A 21,296-nucleotide genomic window follows, 5' to 3' on the forward strand; every position below is an offset into this window, starting at 1 on the left:
CAAAATCAGTTAATATAGCCACTGACTGCCATGCTAATGACTCCAGCCTAGACCTCTCTTCTGATCTCCAGAACTGAACAAAACCCCTCCCCAACATCTCCATTAAGTTATGTCAAAACCTCCACATCTTTATGAAGTCTCATGGCCAAAGCAACTGTAAACCCATCACCCTTGCAATGTATCCTGTTCACAGGATACCTTGCACACATCAGGACACTTGTGCATCCAGAAACTTAAATATTCTTGAGACTTTCTCACTCGCTCCCATTCCAAATCCCGTTATTAAATCCTGTCCCTCTACAGAAATTCTCTAGAAACTTGATGCAACTCCTCTACCTCCTGGCCGCCAGTCCCATCCACAATGCCTTCTCACCTCTCTAATGGTTGCTTCAGTAGCCTCCTAACAGCTTGGCAGATATTTATTCTCCACTTTAGCTCTCTTTCTTCTTCAGAATTGTCTTTTTGTAAATACAAATCAGTTCATGTCACTTTCCCACTTAAAATTCTTCATTGGCCTTCAACTGCTTTATGATAACAAACAAGCCGTTTAAAAATCCCTCAAAGTATCATAAAATGGCCTACAAGCAACTAATGATGTGTCCCTAATGGCCTCTTGGGCCCATCTCAAATGGGCCTTCTTCCCACCAACGCCAGCACCACCTCAGTCTCATCCTGTAATTTCTAGTCCAGCCATTCTGGACTCCCCTTCCTGTGCCTGCCCCTGAGCCCTTGCACAGTGTTATGTCGGCCTGAAGCACGCTTCCTCCTGCCTTCACTCAGCTCAGCTCATAGAAAACTTTCTTAGGGAAACCTTCCATGATGTTCCTCCCTGAAAGACTACTTCCCTATAGTTTTCCTCCATGACCAACATCAAAATGTATAACAATATATTTGTGTGACTATTTGTTGAATGTGTGTGTCCCCTTACTATAATCTGTTTCTATTTATTTACTCATCCCCCTAACACCTAAAACTGTAGCTGGCACGTAATACGTGTTGAATGATCATTTATTGAATGAATGAAGGAATAAATCAATAGAGAAGAAGAAAAGGGAGGAATGAAGGGAGGGAGGAAAAAGAGAACAGGAGTGACTCTTAATATAAAACCCACCAAGAGCTTAGAAAGTCCCATTTCAGGCTTATCTGTTAGCTTGGATAATTGTGGGCTGGTAGTACACATACTAGGTCATAGACCACAATCACAGTCTGACGGAGTCTATCCAAGTTATGCAAACTTAGGTCAGTTTAAGGGCTTTCCCTTGGGGTAACAACCACGTACAAGAGTATCATGAAAGCCCCATATTAGAAAAAACAAAACACACACACGTGTTTTTAGACTTTTCACTTAGATCAGCTAACACCCTAAAATGGGCATGAAGAGTGACCTTCCTCCAGTGAAACTCCAAATCCTGGCAAGATTCATGTGTACTTCCAAGATTCTATAGCTATAGTGCCTACTAACCGGCCAATATACAATGTAGAAAGCCCTAAAGCATGATTGCCATAAACCTTGTACGTATGCATTTGTGTCTCTAAGAAGGTGAAGAAGGAAATGATCAGCAGGGAAGTGACTGAGGGAGATACCAACAAAATGTTACTCCCCATAAACTATTTAGGAAAACAGAGTCAAAGCAATTATTGTGGTTTATAATTTTTTTCTGATGTCTTCTTAACATCAAATCCTTAAAATTCAGGGTGAAGCCACCAGGCCAAATAGAATTATGAGAGTGCAAAAGCAGAGAGAGGCAAAAAATGCCAACACAATGCAGTAGAGCACTTTATTTGATTATGTGACTTAGAACACTGGTATAATCTGGCTCCCATTAAGATTTTTCTGAAATTGGGATACAATTTCTAAGACACTCTTAATCCTCTTCAGCTAGAACGTACACCATGAATTTAATGTCACCAATAATTCATACTATTCAGGAGGACAAGGAATAATCCATATTTATAAGTTTTAGAGACAAGATTTGCATTCCCAGTTTGGTCTCCCTCATGCTCTGTTGGCCAAAACTTTTGTGTTGGGATATATGCAAGTTTGACTTATGAGCACTTGTATAAGCTTTACAGAAGAAGGGTAAGAATCCTAGGAACTGAAGAAACCATCATAAACACAAATATCAGTGCTCATGGCCCAGCTTACTGCCTTCTTTCTGCTACTGATACAGAAGGACACAGTGATACAACAGGGTCTAAATCTAAGATCTGGGAGAAGTGCAATCTCAGATAAAACTTGTATATCTACCTTTGGGAAGTCCTGAAGAAGCCAATAAATCTACAAATTTCTCCTCAGGATCAGGCGAGACAACAGAGAAAGCAAAGTAGTTGCTCTCAAGTGTCTGTGATATAATTGAAAGATAAGACGTAACTCATAATAGGATAGTCACTAACAGCAGCATGTATGAAGTACCAGGGGAGGAGTAAAAATTTCAACAGTTCAGAAAAGAATGGTTACAGAAGCTTTGGGTTGTTTTTTTTTTTTTTCCGAAGTCCTCATACAGTAGGTGGAATTTAACCAGCAGGATCCAGAGAGGCAGGGAAGAAATTTCAAGAGGCAACCAGGATGAGTGACAATCTCAAATGCTTGCATTTCTTTATAAAGTGTCCCCTCTCTCAAGACAAAAAAAGAAGCATCCTGTTACATACACTAGTGGATTGTTTTGCTGGAGACAAAAGGTTGGAGACATTTTCTGCTGTATTAGGTTTTGAAACTATATTTTTCCACTTATCTTAGAGATTCTACAAGGGGGTGGAAAGGAAAGCATCAGCAGATTAATTTCTACCTTTCACAGAGATTTTGCTTTTTATAATTTAAAATAAAACTACTGACATATGGAACAAAATTGTGGAAGTCAGGAATACATATGATGAAACCGATGTTAATAAGAAAAAAATCTGGACTACGTACACAGTTCCCACTTACAGTGTTTTATTAAGTCCCAACATAAGAATAGATCTGCTGACACAATTTTTTTTTATCCTCAGAGGAGAAAATTATTATTATTTATGATTCTTATGCTTAAGGTTGCTCATTGCTATTTAATCAGCAGGCATCATCTATCTCATTTTACAGATATGCACTGAAAAGGTGAAGTGATGTGCCTAAAGCTAAACACTAAATCAGTATATCCCATACTAGAATTAGAATTCTCAGTCCTTTTTACTTAGTTAATTAGGACATTTCCACTAATAAGCCAACAATTCTAATAATGTCCAAATGTTTCTCTCTCCTTCGTGTTCTGATAGAAGTTATAAAATTTTGAGCACTTCAATTTGATTGCATCTCAAATATAGATTAATGTGGCAATGGTAATAATTATTGAAAAAATGACTTGGCAGAAGCATTTAAAAAAAGCTTAATTCTCTAAGCTCATTTCAGCTATATATTGAACAGTGATATGCGAGTGACAAGCAGTGAACTATGTAGAAAAAGAACAGAGGACGTGATGGAGTGTTTCAGTCAATCAGGAATAATATTATAATCATCCATTTTACTTACTGAGAACTTACTATTCCAGGGAACACACATGTATTATCTCCAGGGCTAACAACAAAACTATAAGGTAGGGATTTTTATTATATCCATTTAACAAACACCAATATTGTGGCTCAGAAAGGTTAATTAGCTTGCCCAAGGTTACCCACCTAGTAAGTGATGGAGATTGACCCTTTTTTCCTATCCTTATTGGGAGAACCTGGTTCCTGACCTCAGGCCCTCAGCATCTCTCACCTACCATTTCACTGTATTCTCATAACCTGCGTGTATACCTATTGCTGCTCCTCCATATGTATCATTTGGCGCTGCAATTTTGAGTTGTTCCAGTCTCATGGACCACCATGTTGTCTCATGCCTCTGTGCCTCTGCCTGGAATGGTCTTTCTGCTTTTCTCTTAAAACAGTTCCTATTCTTTCTTCAAGGCTCAGCTCAGAAATCTTCTCTCTATGGCCTTTCCTGATCTCGGCCTAGCAGAGCTGATTATGCCCTTCTCTGAAGCCAGTAAATACCCCTATTAAAGGCTGGGCTTACTCATTTTTAAGTTTATATACATGGAGGCCGATTAGAGAGCTGGAAGCTCCTTGGAAACAGAAACAATGCTTCAACTATCTTTGAATTACCAGTGCCTAGCACAGTCCCTGAAACCTAGTTGGTATTCAATAAATACAATATTTATACCCCCTTGGGTAGAAGTTTAAGCTAGACCCAAAGTGATTGCAAATGACATGGAGTACGTTAATCCTTTACCCATTACAATGTCATTGAGATTGCAGTCAGCACTCAAGAATCAAAAGGTTTTCTTCAGTGCTATAGAGAGAATTTTTTAAAATTACAAACCAGAGACTTTTCATGCTATATTTTAGTTAAAAATTAGATCAGTTACTCCATTTGCTGTGCATTTCCCCTGTTACACTTATTAATTATCAAAGATATTAGTTGGTGTGAACAACTGCTTGCCCCCTATAGTCCATCTGTGCTCTCTTCTCAATAATGCATTGAAGTCATAAGTGTTGGATTTATTGCCTCGGTGATTTCCACGGCACAAATAGTGATTTCATTACAGGACTGGGCAGAAGGGAGAGCTAATGGGTGAGGCAGAAAATGCTTAATCAATATCATTCGTGGCATAAGTTTAAAACCCTAAATCCCCAAGCAGATTTTGAAAATGGCTACACTCAAGGCCCCAGTCTCTAGAAATGCATTTACTGCACCATGAAGTTGAGAATCATTTTCTTTCCTCCCAATTCTCTATTACGCCACAGGCCTCTTAAGGATGCACTGAGTCTCTGAATAACTCAGTTGGCCCAGAGAAGAAATCCCTGAAGGAATGAGGTGGGAATATATTATTTCCAGGAAAGGCCTTTCCTCTCCAAAACACATGCTTTTTTAAAATATAAAATATCAATTTAGGATCAGCATAGAGGAGAAAATTTCCGAATTTGAATGTTGAAAGAGACTTTACAGATCAGACATCAGCCCTGGAACTAGTAGAAGCACCCTCTAACCTGGGTAGTCCACGGTACGGACCACAATATTATTGAGTAAAGAGACTGACCAGATTTTGGTGACTAGAAGCCCTCTACCCCCCATATTAATTAAATGCTTGTAAGTAGGAATTTAACTGGAATGCTGAATCAGGCAGGCATTTCTGCTATAGTCATGCATCCTGACAGAAGCCACCTGTGTGTTCTGACAATAAAGCAGGTGTGCACCAAAGGATCAAGAGGGGCGAGTGGGATCAGGGGACCACTAAGCATTCTGGTATAAAGACTTCTGCATTATTAAACTTCTTGAACTCTGAATCCCTTTAAATACCCACAGGAACTATATAATTTACAATATTAGAGAAAGATTCTTCCTTTCTTCAAAACCATACTGCTAATGTTCTCAAGTAAAAAGAAAGGGTCTAAGAGGTAGCCTCAATACCATGACATGAATATAAGCCACAAAGCTGTCTTTGCATTGAACACACTGTGAGAAATAAGCAATCATAAAATGGTTAGTAAACAGACCCAATAAATTTTTCAATGTTCTTCCATGGGGCTACCATCTAGGAAATGCTGTCTCAGTGCTAAAACTATAGTCTTATTTTTCCTGCCATTCCCATCCCTCAGACAGAATGCCCTCATCCCATTGTGTTACTTTTCATTGTCTACCTCAACACAACATTTCAACCATGTTCTTGGAATTTTGACTACATTTGAATTACATGTGAAATGTTCTTATTTTCTAGAATTTTTCTGTTCTTAATTTTTATTTTTAAATTCTCCTTCAGAAGAAGCTAAGAAAACCTGCATTATTCAGATACTAGTGATTCAGATATAGTGATTACAGCTCAACAATAAGAACTTCGTGCATTTATTAAGAAAATACACAACTTTTGTTCTACCCTGTCACTTCTGTGTGTCTCAATTTTATGTCCTGTAATAAAAAATTATAAAATCATTAAAAATAAACAAATAAGCCATTCAAAATACCTTAGTTCTCCCCAAAGGCACTTAGAATGATTCCCATTACATTCTTTTGAGAGTTTGATTTACTTATAAAAGCCATAAATATTTTATTAAAATGTAAGCAACTGGGCTTCCCTGGTGGCGCAGTGGTTGAGAGTCCGCCTGCCGATGCAGGGGACGCGGGTTCGTGCCCCGGTCCGGGGAGATCCCACACGCCGCGGAGCGGCTGGGCCCGTGAGCCATGGCCGCTGAGCTTGCGCGTCCGGAGCCTATGCTCCGCAACGGGAGAGGCCACAACAGTGAGAGGCCTGCGTACCGCAAAAAAAACAAAACAAAACAAAACAAAATGTAAGTAACTGAAGCAAATAAAAAAGCATATGAGAGATGAATTAAAATAAAAGGTAAGAAAACTTAATCAGTTCTCTATTAGAATGAGAAAGGGACTTGGTAAATTTGTTTGGAATATAATCATTTTCCAAGGAAAATGCCAGTTCAAAGAAGAGTTACCTTGTTTTGACAAAATTTCTCAGGGAGTGGGTGGAATCTCTGGGCTCTAGTGTCTCCTTATAAACAAGCATGAAATGTCATATGCGGAAAGCCCTCTCCCTTTCCGTCTATACTCACAACTAGTACAATTTACCTATTAATTTCTTAACTTTTTATTCACATATTCTAAATGATAGAAGCCCAGAGATGGTAAGCAATCTATTCTCATTTCTATGGTTCCGTGAATTACCCTCAAATGTTTGGCACAATTCTGTGCATGGAGTGAAAATTCCACAAATACAAGTGAGGAAGGGTAATAGGAAGAAAATACCAAAGATTCTCCTATTAGGAAAAAGTCACCAACCATTACCACGTTTTATATACACACACAAAGAACTCCCTCTTTATCTACCCTTGGTTTCACTTTCTGTGGTTTCAGTTACCTGTGGTCAATCATGGCCCGAAAATATTAAATGGAAAATTCTAAAAATAAGCAATCCATAAGTTTAATTTGGGTGCCGTTCTGAGTAGAGTGATAAAATCGCTTGCCCTCCAGCTCAGTACCACCAGAAATGTGAATCACCTGTTAGTCCAGTGTATCCACACTGCATATGCTACCCGCCCATTAGTCTCTCCATTAACAGATCAGCTTTACAAGTATCGCCGTGCTTGTGTTCAAGTAACATTTATTTTACTTAATAACGGCCCCAAAGCACAAGAGTAGTGATGCTGGCAATTCGGATAGCCTCTTACTGTGCCTCGTTTGTAAATTAAACTTTATCTATGTATGTACGTACAGGAAAAAACAATATATATAGGATTCAGTACCATCCATGGTTTAGGCATCCACTGGGGGTCTTAGAATCCCCTGTGGATAAGGGGGGACTACTGTGTGTGTATATATATATATATATATATATATATATATATATATCTCAGAAGAAACATTTATATATATATTTATATAAACATAAAATATCCTTTTATACATAATATGCCTACATATATTATAAATTACATATATTATATTATACTTATATATTATATAAAATATGCTCATTATCTCATATAATATCAGAACCCTATTAATAGATTTTAAAATTAAATCTGAGGGGAGAGAACCAGATACTGAGTATATTAATTTAAAAATTAATTTATAATTCTACTCTAAGGCTCATTCAAGTGACATCTTCCTTAGTAGCCATGAGAAAACAAAAATCATTTTGACCCCCTAGATTAGATTTCCTAATCTTTACATTAGATTTCCTTAATCATATATTTCTGCAAAATTTATGATCAGTCCTTCTTTTTGAATCTTGATAGTTTGATTATATTATAGATACAATAATTTGATAATAGAGACTTAAATAATAGAATGAAAAATGGTGAATTGTTAATACTATTCATAATGATATAAGACTAAACTTTTTCAGGGAGAAGCTATAGAGAATCTATCTGAAGTATATATCTGTATATAAAGATTCATCCTTTTCTTCATCACTGATCTTATATCTTTCAGATTATTGACTAGCAGTATAAATAATACAACCTAACAATAAGAAACCAATAATAAAAACTCTTACATAAAACTCCCTCATGTTATTTTATATCTGTGCCTTCTATATCCCTGAATGTCCAGCTGTGATAAAAGAAGCTAAAGCATATTCTCTCAGTAGGGTATACTGATGATAGTGAAGACTGTTATGCAACCTCAGGCTTGAGTTTTACTGCCCAAATATGGCCTAAAACATTTTGATTTTTTTAATTGCATTTGATATCTACTTTGAACCTTGAGCTGAAACCAAATCATTATATTGTTAATGAAACAAAGTGGACCATTAAGAAATAACACCTCACATTTTCTCTGTATGTAGCTTATTTTTAATTAGTCTGATCAGAGCCATGGTTGAAAAAATATCATCTGCATATATATGCGGCTGATCACATAACACTGATCAAAGATTCAACCATCATTAACTTGTTCATTATTACTAAGAAACTAAAGTCAGACATACTATATCTTATGAAGTAAAGTAACAGAAAATCAACGCTAGAAAATGACAGTTTGTAAATGCTAGGTATAACTGTGCAAAATAAAAAAGACACAGTAAAATTAAGGGAGACAACATAAGTAAAACACTGAGAAGAGCTAGATACTCCACATCCCCAACATTACTTCCGGTCAGTCCAATGATAGTTACCACTCATGTAATGGATATGTGCTAACACAATTTAGAAGTTGACCTTTATTTAAATGTCAACAAGAAGTGTTTTACTGCATTATAATAAACGCTATATTTTCAGGACTTACCCTTTTTAAAGTTCCTAATATTTGTGTCATATAAAAATTTGAAATAACATGAGAATAATGGATATTATATTAATAATTACTTATACCAATAAGTTATTAATAATAAATTAGATATACATTAGCTCATCCTTATCTGAAGATCTGATATCACCATTACAAACATAAACTTTGTGAGAAGCAATTTTGTTCCCTGCCAGTGTCTCCACTAACAAGAACTTTCAAAATTTTGCATACATAGCTTATATAACCCCTGAGAAATTTTTATTCTCTATCAAATTTACAGTCTAGATAGTTAGATAATGTTAATATAAATAAAATAATGGCAATATGTATATACAACCAGGCAGGCCAGCTTAAACATGGTCTTATCTATATAAAGCATCACAGCAAAGGCAGGTATTTCCCACAACTTCCACCATATCCTACACATACATCTAGCGAAAAAGTATTGTTTTACAACTGCTTACTTTTGAAGCCAGGCAACTGGTTTTGTTTACGCAGGATCCTGAGAGTACTCAATAATAGATGAATGGATGGATGGAAGAAACAGTATACACTGATACTTATGTGTATATAAATTATGAAGAAATTCACAGTAGAAGCTCATCCTTACAGAATCAAATTCATCTGAGGGGTTTTCATCAAAGAAGTGTTATTTGAACTAAATCTCCAAGTGCAGGATTTTTATGGAACTTAGCAGATGTATATACAGTATCATCTCATTTAGTATGGAAACATCTCAACTAAAATCTGAATAATAAAGTGAAGAGAAAATACTAACCAGTAAATTATTGCATCATTTGAAAGCTTATTTAATTAGAAGACAGCTACAAGGATTCATGTAATCCTGAGGTGCTGCCCTCTAGGTCCTAGACAGGAATAAGAACCCCTAAGAAAGTTGGAATATCAAAGTCCTGCCAATGCAAGACAAGCTCTCAGGTATGTCAGAAATGCAGAGCCTGTTTTATGAAGAATGCCAAAATGACAGTAAGCTGTTGAGGAGGAAAAAGTCAGTTGGAAAGCAAATAGGATATCAAAAATCATGACAGAAAAACCAAATTTAATGCCAGTGATGAGGGAAATCCCATATAGAGCCTCTCTATGAGATTAAAGTACACTGCCAGTAACAGCTAGAGTTCAAGAGTTACTTGTAGCAATACAAACACCGTTATATGTTGTTTGCTTTGTAGTGTTTAATTTTCATTCTCGCATATTTATACAAACCTAGATTAAAAATATCAACTGCTGTATCATCATTATAAGATCCTTAAGTGGACTGCTGTAACCACAATTTCCAGGAAAAAGAAAAAGAATGAGATTGTTTTCAAACTGATTAGCAACTGTACCTCATTGCACAGTTGTATGAAGAAACAGATTTGGAAACATAGCATCAAGATTAGTGGAGCCTTTGAGCCACAGTCTCAATTTGGATTCCCATCACTATACCTGGCAATAGTGCCAATTTAACAGGCATCAGGCTGTGCAGAAAATTTTCATGTAAATGAAAACCATTTGGGGCATTTTGCTTTCCCTCAGTAGAAGATAAATATAACTTTTCACTGGCACCAAAAATAAAACAGGTTAACATAGAATGATCCAGGGCAGAGTCCATTACAGGGAGAACTAATTTGGCAGCTGTACCAAACTTTTGGACATCATGGGCCATGAGTCTAGGGAGCACTAAAGAGTTTGAAAAATGCAGGTACAAAAGGTATTAAAGGACAAAGCACAGACATAACATTCTGAAATTTATAGGTGTAAAATCACCAAATTAAAAATAATTATTTTATTTTCAATATTGATTTTTAAAGTTTTATATATTTCAAATTTAAACTAGTTCTTTACATGATAAAATATAACATTAAAATTTTTAAATAAAAACTTTTAAATAATTAATATAAAATAAATGAAGAAGTTCCCAAACATTATAATGCAGCGCTATGTGCCTCATCATTAGTGTGGATTTTTGAAAATTCATTGTAGCCCTCTACCTCTATCCTAGAGTCAAGATAATCTGGCCTTGATATCATAAGACTTTATTATCTCAGTCATATAGTTCCCACAGTCATCCAGGGATGAACATTTTTAATTTCTTCCTAGACTATGCCAAGTACCCATTAGTCTATTACTTAAATTCACTCATGTATTAATTCATGCATTCAATAAATACGTATTTAGTTCTTACTGTGTTTAAGGGACCACATGAAACAAAATAAGGCATAGAAAAATGTGGTTAGTCATAGATTTTTGAACTCAAGAAGGTTATGGTCTAATATAAGTGTATGTTAGAAGGGTTTATGTTCCATCCAGAAGACTTGAGGCCAAGGACTTGGCGTATCTCCAGCAACTAGCCCAGCATCAGGACCAGTGAAGGCATGCAGCAAGTCTTTGCTGAAGTCAATAAGTTACTGAATGAATATTTCTATTTGGTTTTGTGGACACAAGCACATGAATTTATGAAAATAATTCATATAGCCAACCCCTAGTTATTTCTTGTTGCAAAACTGAAATACAAATTGTTTTGTAAAGAAGAAAATACACTCACAAAGGGCAAAGTCATTTAAATATTAAGATACATATTTTAGGGCTTCCCTGGTGGCGCAGTGGTTGAGAATCCGCCTGCCGATGCAGGGGACACGGGCTCGTGCCCCGATCCAGGAAGATGCCACGTGCCGCGGAGCGGCTGGGCCCGTGAGCCATGGCCACTGAGGCTGCGCGTCCGGAGCCTGTGCTCCGCAACGGGAGAGGCCACAACAGTGAGAGGCCCGCGTAAGATACATATTTTAAATTGCACTTTAATGCAAGGAGAACTATTACCTTTCAAATGGAACTCATTTTTTTTTCACTTTGTGATATCACTCTGCAGGAGTTCACAAAAATATTTTTTTCACACAAAAGGCACTAGAAGAATTATTATCCTCCTGCAAATAGTGTTTTCTTTCACATTATTCTCAAGTTACAGACATCTGAAATTTTTCAAAATCATATTGAGTTCCTGTCTTATTACCCTATACTTGTTATCTCAAGATAGCAACTGTTACTTTAGTTGGCAACTTAGATCTTAAGAAAATACTGAAATTGAGTATTAAGGCGTTGATTTCATCTAAGAATTTAAAAGTGTAAAAAACTAGTTTGTTTTATAAGTTTAAAGGTAGCATAACATAAATTCAGGCTCTTAATTAAGCATTTCCTGAAAATGCTTCTTTAACTAAATTACTAGTAGAATCAAGACAATTAAACTTGATGATCCAACAGTCTATTATACTCACACTAATTAACCATTAGAATGCTTAAGAGCTCCAAGAGATAGATTGCTCTTCAAACAAATAAATTTCAAAGTAAAATATAGTATCTCTGTGGGAGAGTCTATAAAAGTAAATATTAAATCACTTCTCAGCAATATTGACTCTTGCCAATAAATCTGGAAAATAACAACACTATTTCCAAACAAAGAAGATGGCTAGTTTGTTTTGCACCTCCAAAGGATAAATGACATGGTAAGCAGCATCAGCCAAAGTGTGTGTGTGTATACATACATATATATGTATACACACACACACCCTCCCTTACATATACATATATATATACACACATACTTGTACAAGCACACAACTTGTCTATTAGCTCAGCCCATCCATTGCCTCCCTTTCCTTTCTTGCATTATATGTCTATCTCCTTCACTAGTCTATGATTTTGTCAGGGAGCAGAAATTATACCTTATTCATGTTTGTTTCTCCACTTCCCCAGTCCTCCTGTACTCCAGCACCTACCTATAACTCTTTTATGTACAGAAAGAAATCAAAACAAGTATCATTTAATATAAAACAAAATAACCAGATTAACTGAGGTTTCTAACTTTTTACACTTCTTGTTAAAAAGAAAAACTAACATCATTTAATTGGAAAAATTTCTACCAATTTCCAAGTCAACACAGACATCTAGTTTTAAAATCCCTAAAGGTCTCCCTAAATAATCTTACACATATTTTATCTGGGAGTATATGTAAGGCTCCTATCCCAGTCCAGAATGTTCTCCAGATTAGACCCTTCCCCTTACACTTTGTATTTGGCCAATATGAGCTTAGTAAGAAGAAGAGAGCTTTGATTTTGAGCTGTCACCATCCATCCACATCATGAATCCCTGATCAACCAAAGGTTTCTTTCCTGAGGACCCAATGTGCAAAGCAGTATCAGAAAACTAAAGTGTAGCTTAGCAAATCATAGTGTTTACCCTACCGGAAATAAGATCCAATGTTGATAACTGGTGTCTAAATAGTATCAGACACATTATACTGTGTTTGCCTCTCCAGGCTCCAAAGCCAGTGTGAGTTAGATAAAGTGATAAATAAGAAATAAAGCATACTGGTTAGGAAGTCAGGCAACCACTTCTGCAACTCACCAGGTAAATGATTTTTAGCTAATTACTTAAACCATCTAAGTCTTAGTTTTTTTCAACTGTAAAATGGGAATAATTATATTTATCTTACAACAGCCTTGGGAGGCTTAAATAAGATGACCTAAGTCCAGCATGTAGCATGGTACCTAGCACACAGTAAATGCTCAATAAATGACAGTGATGATAATGAGGAGAATGTTAGAGACGTGTCCAGGCAGGTGTCCAGGCAGACCAAGAGATGAAACAAGTGCCCACAGCCGCTCAGGTGGCTAGGAAGAGAAATCACTACAGAAATCCTAAAGAATTAAGGTAGGACCAGAGGTCACATCTAGCCAAACTTCGACACTTCCAGTGAACCAAGCTGCAGTGTGATAATTTCCTACACTATTTTTCCTTATATAATACTTACATTTTACCAACTGCTTCAATACTTAGAAAACGAAATATTAATTAGTAACATGATTTTCAAGAATCAAGCAGGTAGAAAAGATATTTTCCATCAAGTTTCTTAATATTACTCAACTAATACCGAAGACACAACTTTCTGTTTTTACCATCAGTAAAACTACCAGCCTGTACACAAAATTCATGTTTGGTAGCACTGAAACAAATGTTTCTAACCAATCCCCAATACACATAAAGTTGCACATACTCTAACACAACCAAAGGCTAGTCTGGAAAATTTACATAACCTATATAAATGAAACAGAAAGTAGAGGCATCAAGATAAACAGGAATAAAGTCATTAGCAAGTGCATTTTGAAAAAATTAAAACACTTCTTTAAATAAATTGAGAAATTTACAAGCAGCGGTGTGATATGTACAAGTGTGTACTCACATATATCTATATGTACATATGAAATAATGTTTTTAAGGAAGCTAATTTCCCAGAATAAAGTATATTTCAAATCCCACTTCTTTGCAAAGCCAGAGTAATGATTCAGAAATGATAAAAAAGAAAAAGAAAAAAGCATTCACTATTTTCTACATGCTGCTTACATTTAATTAAATAGAAATATAGTTAATCTCCAGAAATAAATTTGCAAATATTTAGTTTTATTTTTAACTCTACTGATTAGGCATGCCAGTCATGCAATCACTAAAGTAAACAAGGTAATAATATTTTGAGCCAAGATAATGGCAACAGAAATGAGAGAAGTGGATGCATGTAAAAGATATATGTCATTGATGTCAACAACGTAACTGACAAATAATGGGGCATCTGGAACAAAGGACAAGGAAGTATTGAAGGGGACTGGCAAAGCTGACTTAACTTGGTGCTCCCCAAACAGAAAAAGGACCATGGGAAGAACTTAGTTTGGATCCAGAGATAATGAGCCCAGTTTGAGACAAATTTAGAGACAAATTAGAGAAATACTATTAATTGGAAAAATATTATAATGCCTGTTTCTTATTTTATATATTAATAGGTAGAAATAGACTCAACTGAAAATTCATTAAATTTAGTAGATGAAAAACAAATGTAAAATAATAGGCCTCTGAATTACAACATAAAATGGGGGAAAATGTCTTGATAGTGATAAAGGCTACATCTCAAAAAATTAATTCCTTCATGAAGCAAGTCTGTTTCTTTCACTACATACAGATTACTGAAAAACAAAACCCTGTTAGCTACAAAAACCCTAAAGTAACATCCTTTCAACAACCTAGAGAGGTAGAATACTCACTAGGTAACATTGGCCTTATAAAAATAGAAGATTTCCCCCGTGATATACTGGAACAGCATGGGCATTCTCCTCAATGATAATCAATAGAAATATTTATACTTAGAAAAACTCTACTCAGAAATAACATTTAACAAGCAAATATTTCCTATGTTTTGCAATTCTAGAGAGGGAAAAACAACCTTTTTATTATTCCCTCTCAAAAGTGGACTGTTGGGGGCTTCCCTGGTGGCGCAGTGGTTGAGAGTCCGCCTGCCGATGCAGGGGACACAGGTTCGTTCCCCGGTCCGGGAGGATCCCACGTGCCGCGGAGCGGCTGCGCCCGTGAGCCATGGCCGCTGAGCCTGCGCGTCCGGAGCCTGTGCTCCACAATGGGAGAGGCCCAGATACCGCAAAAAAAAAAAAAAAAAAAAAGTGGACTGTCATTTTCTGTTCTTCAGAGTACTTACTGTACTTAAAATAATCCTTGCTATCCTACAGAAAAGATGTTTAAATGGCTTGTAACCAACTAATTAGAATATGAGCAATACACATGCATAATTCATACATACATATATATATGCGTACAAATATACATATTATTTTGCAGTGAATATAAGATTAAAACGACCATTTTTACTTAATCACAAATTGGAAACTTTAAAAAGTTATTCTTTCCCCTTAAAGTCACAAGCTTGAACATTTTAAATGAATGGGGAAAAAGACTTAATAATGAGTTATTTTTATTCATCTAACATTACAAAATTTGTGTATGTGAAAGATACACATATGTGATGTTGAGACAGACACTGGAAAATTACTGCTTAGGCAAATATCATTGATGTCAAGACAGTAACTAGTTTAGCAGAGTAGAAATTTTTCCTGAGGGGAATTTCCTAAATAATGTCAACTTCTACCTCTCATCATTAGAATAGCATATGATGATTTCTTAGTTCAGACTCTAGATGATATTGCTTTCTGGTGAGTTAAGTTTTCATATTCTTGGATCTCTATAAGTTATGCCTTAAGAATAATTAACTCACATGAAAAGTACTGACCTAAAGTATCAAAGGAAACCGTTAAGTAATTATAAATAGGAGTTTATCAGGTTAAAATTCACTGAAAGAAACTGTTCTCTCAGAAAGATAGGACAAGAAGACTCTATGGACACTTTAAATACAGCCCTGTAACAAAAGGTCTGGGGAAGCAGAGGCTTATTAGATTTATATCTCCTACTGCCCTTGCTGTTCATTTTCATTTTATAAAATAACATATTTGGGTCATCTTCAGGTAGGTTGACTAAAGTGATTTATTTTCCAAAATGGGACAATAAGCATAAACTGGGACCGTCCTGTTGAATACTCTATCCATAGGGGAGAGCATGGCTGTGTGCCTCTCCGGCTTCAGCACATTAATATAAATCAGGTAAAAATGGAGAAAGGGACAGAGACAGAGAGGATGAATAGAGAACACCCAAGTCAGATTGGAAAGGGAAAAGAAAACATACGGCACAAGGTCACATGACTAATGATTATGTGAGGAAGGAGAAAGGGCTGCTGTATTTACTGACTGGGTGACAAGAATGGATTTACATGGATTGTATCTGAGCCTCAAGATATTTGCTTAATGCCAGTGGATAGCCTCTCCATCACTACCCAGCCACTATGTGTGCATGTGTGTGTATAAATAATATTTCAATATATACAGTATACATCTATGTATATATTTTATACAACAAATATGAAATAGTTGTCCAAAACTAATATATCACCAAAATTTGCACTATCCATATCAGATTTAAATAATTTTGAAATCATAAATAACTGGCCACAAGATTATATATATATGTGTATTATATATATGTGTATGTATGTCTTTATATATTGTGTATATGTGTATTGTCAATACATGTGTATATTCCTATGAATATACACGTGAATATAACTAATGCTAACTTTCAGATTTTCAAAGTCATTTAAGTCAACCTGGGAAAAATCTACTGTGATGTTGTATTCAGATATGTTTAGCTGTTAAATTCTACTTACGAATACAACTTAGTATGTTATTTTCTTGATATTAAGATATCATCAACTTTAAGAATCACTTTCAATTGCAGGGAAGAAAATACATGCTAAACATCCACACTAATTTTAAGTACCATCCCAATTTCAGAAAGATTAAAATGTGAAAAATATGACTTGACATTAAAAAAGTATAACCAAGGGGTTAGGAGTTTTAAAATAAAACATATCCCCAAATAAGAAACTCTATAAAAGAAAATATGTGGGATTTTTAAATAAATAATGAGTGCTAACTACCTAACTTAGTTCAAATTAGGACTTGCACTCTGGATACCAGCAGCCTCTAGATACTAAATCAAGCAGGAAATTGTGTACACACACACACACACACACACACACAGAGAATAAATGTATCATGGTTTATTATTTTTCATAAATCATCTTAAAAATTATGAATTATTCACAGTAGAGTTAACTCCAAGTAAGCCAGGAATGATATAGCATATATAAAGCATAAGTTTCCAAGACAAATAAGAACAAGTATATAAAATCCTACAGATATATGACCCATAACACATTACAGAACATTGATTTCCCAGAGGCTAACGTTAAACTCACGTACCCAATAACAGTTCTATTTTCATTCTCTCCTATAACTCAAATCTATTCATGCAGCACAATTACTTTTGCATAATAATATACTGTATTTTAGTTATCTGAGCTATTTAGTCTGTAACAATAGTTATTCCTTATTTTAAATGAGCATCTTTGGAAGCATCGTATTATTTTCTTTATGATCTTTCAATCACCTTGACTATTTTTTAAAGTGTATAATGTCTTTCATTCACACATCAGGTAGCATGCTTCAAATTTTTTAAAATTCACATAAATAGGAAGAGTTCTCAGGAATGTAATTTGATGAAGGGGATTACATTTCTGTCTCCAAGGACTAAGCCTTACACGTTTGATAAATTGAAATGTTCACATTAAAAAGAAATTATAATCTCAAAAGAAGTGAATACAAGAGAAAACAAGGAAATAACAGCTCAACTAATTTTTACTAAAGGAAAACTAAATAAGGGTAGAAGGATAGGGATGGAAAGACAAGAGGCAAAAAGGATTCTTATGTATGGAGAAAAGGACTAAGAAAGTAAAGAAGGAGTTAATAAAAGAATAAAATCTAGGCATTCTATTTTTCTTAGCTTTGGGCTCCAATCTTAGCTGAGATCACAGGAATTTAGTCTGAGGTGACCAAAGAGAAATATATTTTATCCACCGCCAAATAAGAATGGTGGAAGTTTTTATCCAAGGTAATTCAACAACATGAATTAGTAATTAGGATATTAAACAGAGATCAAGGCTGAAGTTTCCTCAAAACTGCCTACTTTTTAGTACAATTTTTTTAATCTTATTGAAAAAAACGGGTATAATCTCTAAACTCTGACATCTGATTACATTTCAAACTACCTTTTGTCTGTAACACATATGTTTCCCTTCTGTTCACAATGGTCACTCTTGCTTTTTCCTATTTTTAGAACTTGCTTCCTTTCATTAAGCTGCAATTAGCAGGAGTCCCTTCCACATATATATCACTGATTCCTTCAAACTAGCGTCATCCTTTGATACTTTTAGACTTTCATAGAAGCCAGAGTTTCTTCCTGGGAGTTCTCTAAACCTTAGAGTTTAGATATATGGATCAAGCTACAGACATTAATGTTTCAAAGAATGCTCACGGCAAAATAAATATTAAGAAGGTATTGACAGGGGATACATAGCCACAATCTTTACTGACAGTGGCCAAGCTGTGACAAAGCCACAGGAGTACAGGACTATTTCGGCAATCATGGCACAGTCAGGCACCATCATTGCTACTGTCCAAAAGAGCACCTATGGGAGTGAAGAAAACGTGCTTTTTAAAAAAGACAATCATGGAGATAACCCACTCTTTATTTCATAGCATGTTACAATGTTATAGCTATTCTGAAATAATATTAAGTTATAGTATGCAGATCATGTAGGTAAAAACACTTTAAAATGTGGAAAAAAAAAAAAAAAAAGAAGAAGTTATTGGGTAAGAAGAGCCAGAATGACTTGCCTAGACAATTCTCTTCTGCAGTGGTTCTCAAAGTGTGGTGTGTGGATTAACAACACCAGTATCATATGGGAACTATAAGAAATGCAAATTACAGGTCCCACTTCAGACCTACTAAATTAAAAAAAAATCAGGGAAGTGGATGTTGGAGCTGAAGAAGGGGGAGGTGATTTTTATGCATGATAAAGTTTGAGAACCACTGTTCAATTGTATTCCAATACCATAAGTAACCAAATAATATTTTTCTTAGTTCTAAAACCACAAATTTACCTCACTGAGGAAAAGCATTCTTCTGACTTTTCTCACAAAACTTTTAGCATTTTCAGAATCGCTTAGGTTCCTATTTACCTGAAGGTTCTAGTTAAGAATTGAGCAGCTCCATCTGAGGCTTTAGAACTGTTGCATTCTGCGTGCTAGTATGAGAATGAGGGACATTAGTGAGATAGCGGGGGACTCCTGAGCCACAGACGTACCCATGGAAGTTAGGTCAGCACTTCACATTCCTCAAATCTTGCCACCAAGGTTGTCTTTTTATAACTGATTTTTCTCGTCTCATTTTTCCCCAGATACCTTTATCAATGAATGTGTCAACTTTTCTGGCATACGACCAGCCCACAATAAGTTACTGTGGGGTGCATCATGAACTTCTCTCTCATAAATCCTTTGAAACGAATGCACAGGAAGATACGATGGAAACACACCTAGAGACTGAGCTGGACCTGAGCACAATCACAACAGCTGGCCGAATCAGTGACCATAAACAGCAGCTGGCTTAATTGAGCTAATTGGTAACCAAGGGTTGCCATCAAACTTTGTAACCTCAAGGACAAAATGAGGAAGATTTGTTCATTGTGGACTCTAAAAACAAAAGAAAACAATCCCCTGTTAAAATAAACAAAAATCCAAGATTGATTCATGAAATAAAGAAGACATGAATTGTTTCAACTCTACACTTTATAATTAGCTAAGTTGTGCAGTATTTTTTTGACTTAGAATATGACCCTGAAAAAAAATCTTTTTTCTCAAAACTCATCCTACCTGTAAAAACTGTACAGAGCTAATGTATTTTTCATATTGTAAAGTTTCAATTATAGAAACAACTCGTATGTACAGTACCATAATTTAATTACATTTTACTTTACAAACTTTATGTATTTCAGTTTCTAAAATTTTAAATTAACAAAAATTATTTCTTGTGTTATTCAGAGTTACTCAGTTTTGTAGGGACTGTTTTGTTACTGCTTTTGTGCCCAGAAACCTTGACTCTCAAATTCTGTGCTGTGCAAAACATGCACGATTTTTATCATGCTTACTGCGTAGAATTTTATCTACTTGGTCCAGAAATAATACATTAACCAAAAAGGGTTTGTTGAGACTTGTAAGAAGTTCTTCAATTACATAGACAGGTCTTTCTTATAAATGAAAAAAAATCAAAGATTTTTTAACACTTCTCAGACTTAACTGTTGCCTTGAATTACAGCCTAGTTTCTAAGCAGTGAAATGTAATGATAAAGAGGGATATTTTAACAATGTATTTCTGAATGAATGACTCATTATTTCATTCTTTTGAGTAACCCATTGTTAAGGGTGGGGGGAAGCATGGACAAAACATCACTGGAAACAAAGGCCGTAACCACAGCAACAGAGTTTGATATACTTAAAAGGTGCAGCTGCCAGTGACTAAGAAAAACTCTGTTACATCTCATTACTTCAGGCCAAGGTGGGAGGATAAAGCATAATAATTGTACAGTAGCAATTTTTCTCTTAATTAACCCAAAGTGGTTTACCTAAAAATAACCATCAGTGCAAAATGTGCCTGGTTTTAAGACCATTTCCCATTTAGAATGGAGAGGCTATATTTTAGGAACATCTCAAAGGAAATATATGAAAATTTTCACTTTGTGTCCTACATCAATTTTCTCCTGGGAGAGAACTCTAAACGTCTACAGCTGATTCAATACAGATATGAGCCATGGTGGAACTTTATCAAGCAAGTAGACTGTAAACATCCTTAATGTGTTCTATATTGTTTATATTGCTATTCATAATGAGATTCACCTCCAAATTATCTGTAAAATAATCCAGAGTAATTTGAAACCACCCCAGATCATATACTGATTATCCAATTGTATTATAAAGTTAATTCAATCAAATTATGAAAACCTGACTTTTCAGAGGCTGAAATAATCAACTTGTTTCTGTTGTTTGCTTGACACAGGTTATTGTTTGAAAATATTGTTATTTTATCTATGGTATTCACACATTCTTTTGTGTTTTTTTAATATAAAACTGCAAGTTTCAATTGCTGTTACACTAGGAGAAGTGCTTTTTTTTTGTCATTTTTAATTCATGACATCAAAAATAGGTTGAGAGTA

General features: G+C 35.3%; 2 protein-coding genes across 11 annotated transcripts in view; one reads left to right on the top strand and one right to left on the bottom strand.

Moving 5' to 3' along the window:
* Positions 1-19,697, top strand: part of LRRTM3 (leucine rich repeat transmembrane neuronal 3) — a 207,979-nt gene extending 188,282 nt beyond the window's left edge. Inside the window, exon 4 of the mRNA XM_055081199.1 lies at positions 19,488-19,697. Within this exon, the coding sequence (XP_054937174.1) occupies positions 19,488-19,697 (210 nt within the window). The remainder of the gene's footprint in view (positions 1-19,487) is intronic.
* Positions 1-21,296, bottom strand: part of CTNNA3 (catenin alpha 3) — a 1,750,900-nt gene that overhangs the window by 1,126,521 nt on the left and 603,083 nt on the right. The window lies entirely within an intron of this gene.

This window comes from Physeter macrocephalus, chromosome 20 (assembly GCF_002837175.3).
Source record: "Physeter macrocephalus isolate SW-GA chromosome 20, ASM283717v5, whole genome shotgun sequence".
In the NCBI taxonomy this organism is placed as follows: Eukaryota; Metazoa; Chordata; class Mammalia; order Artiodactyla; family Physeteridae; genus Physeter; species Physeter macrocephalus.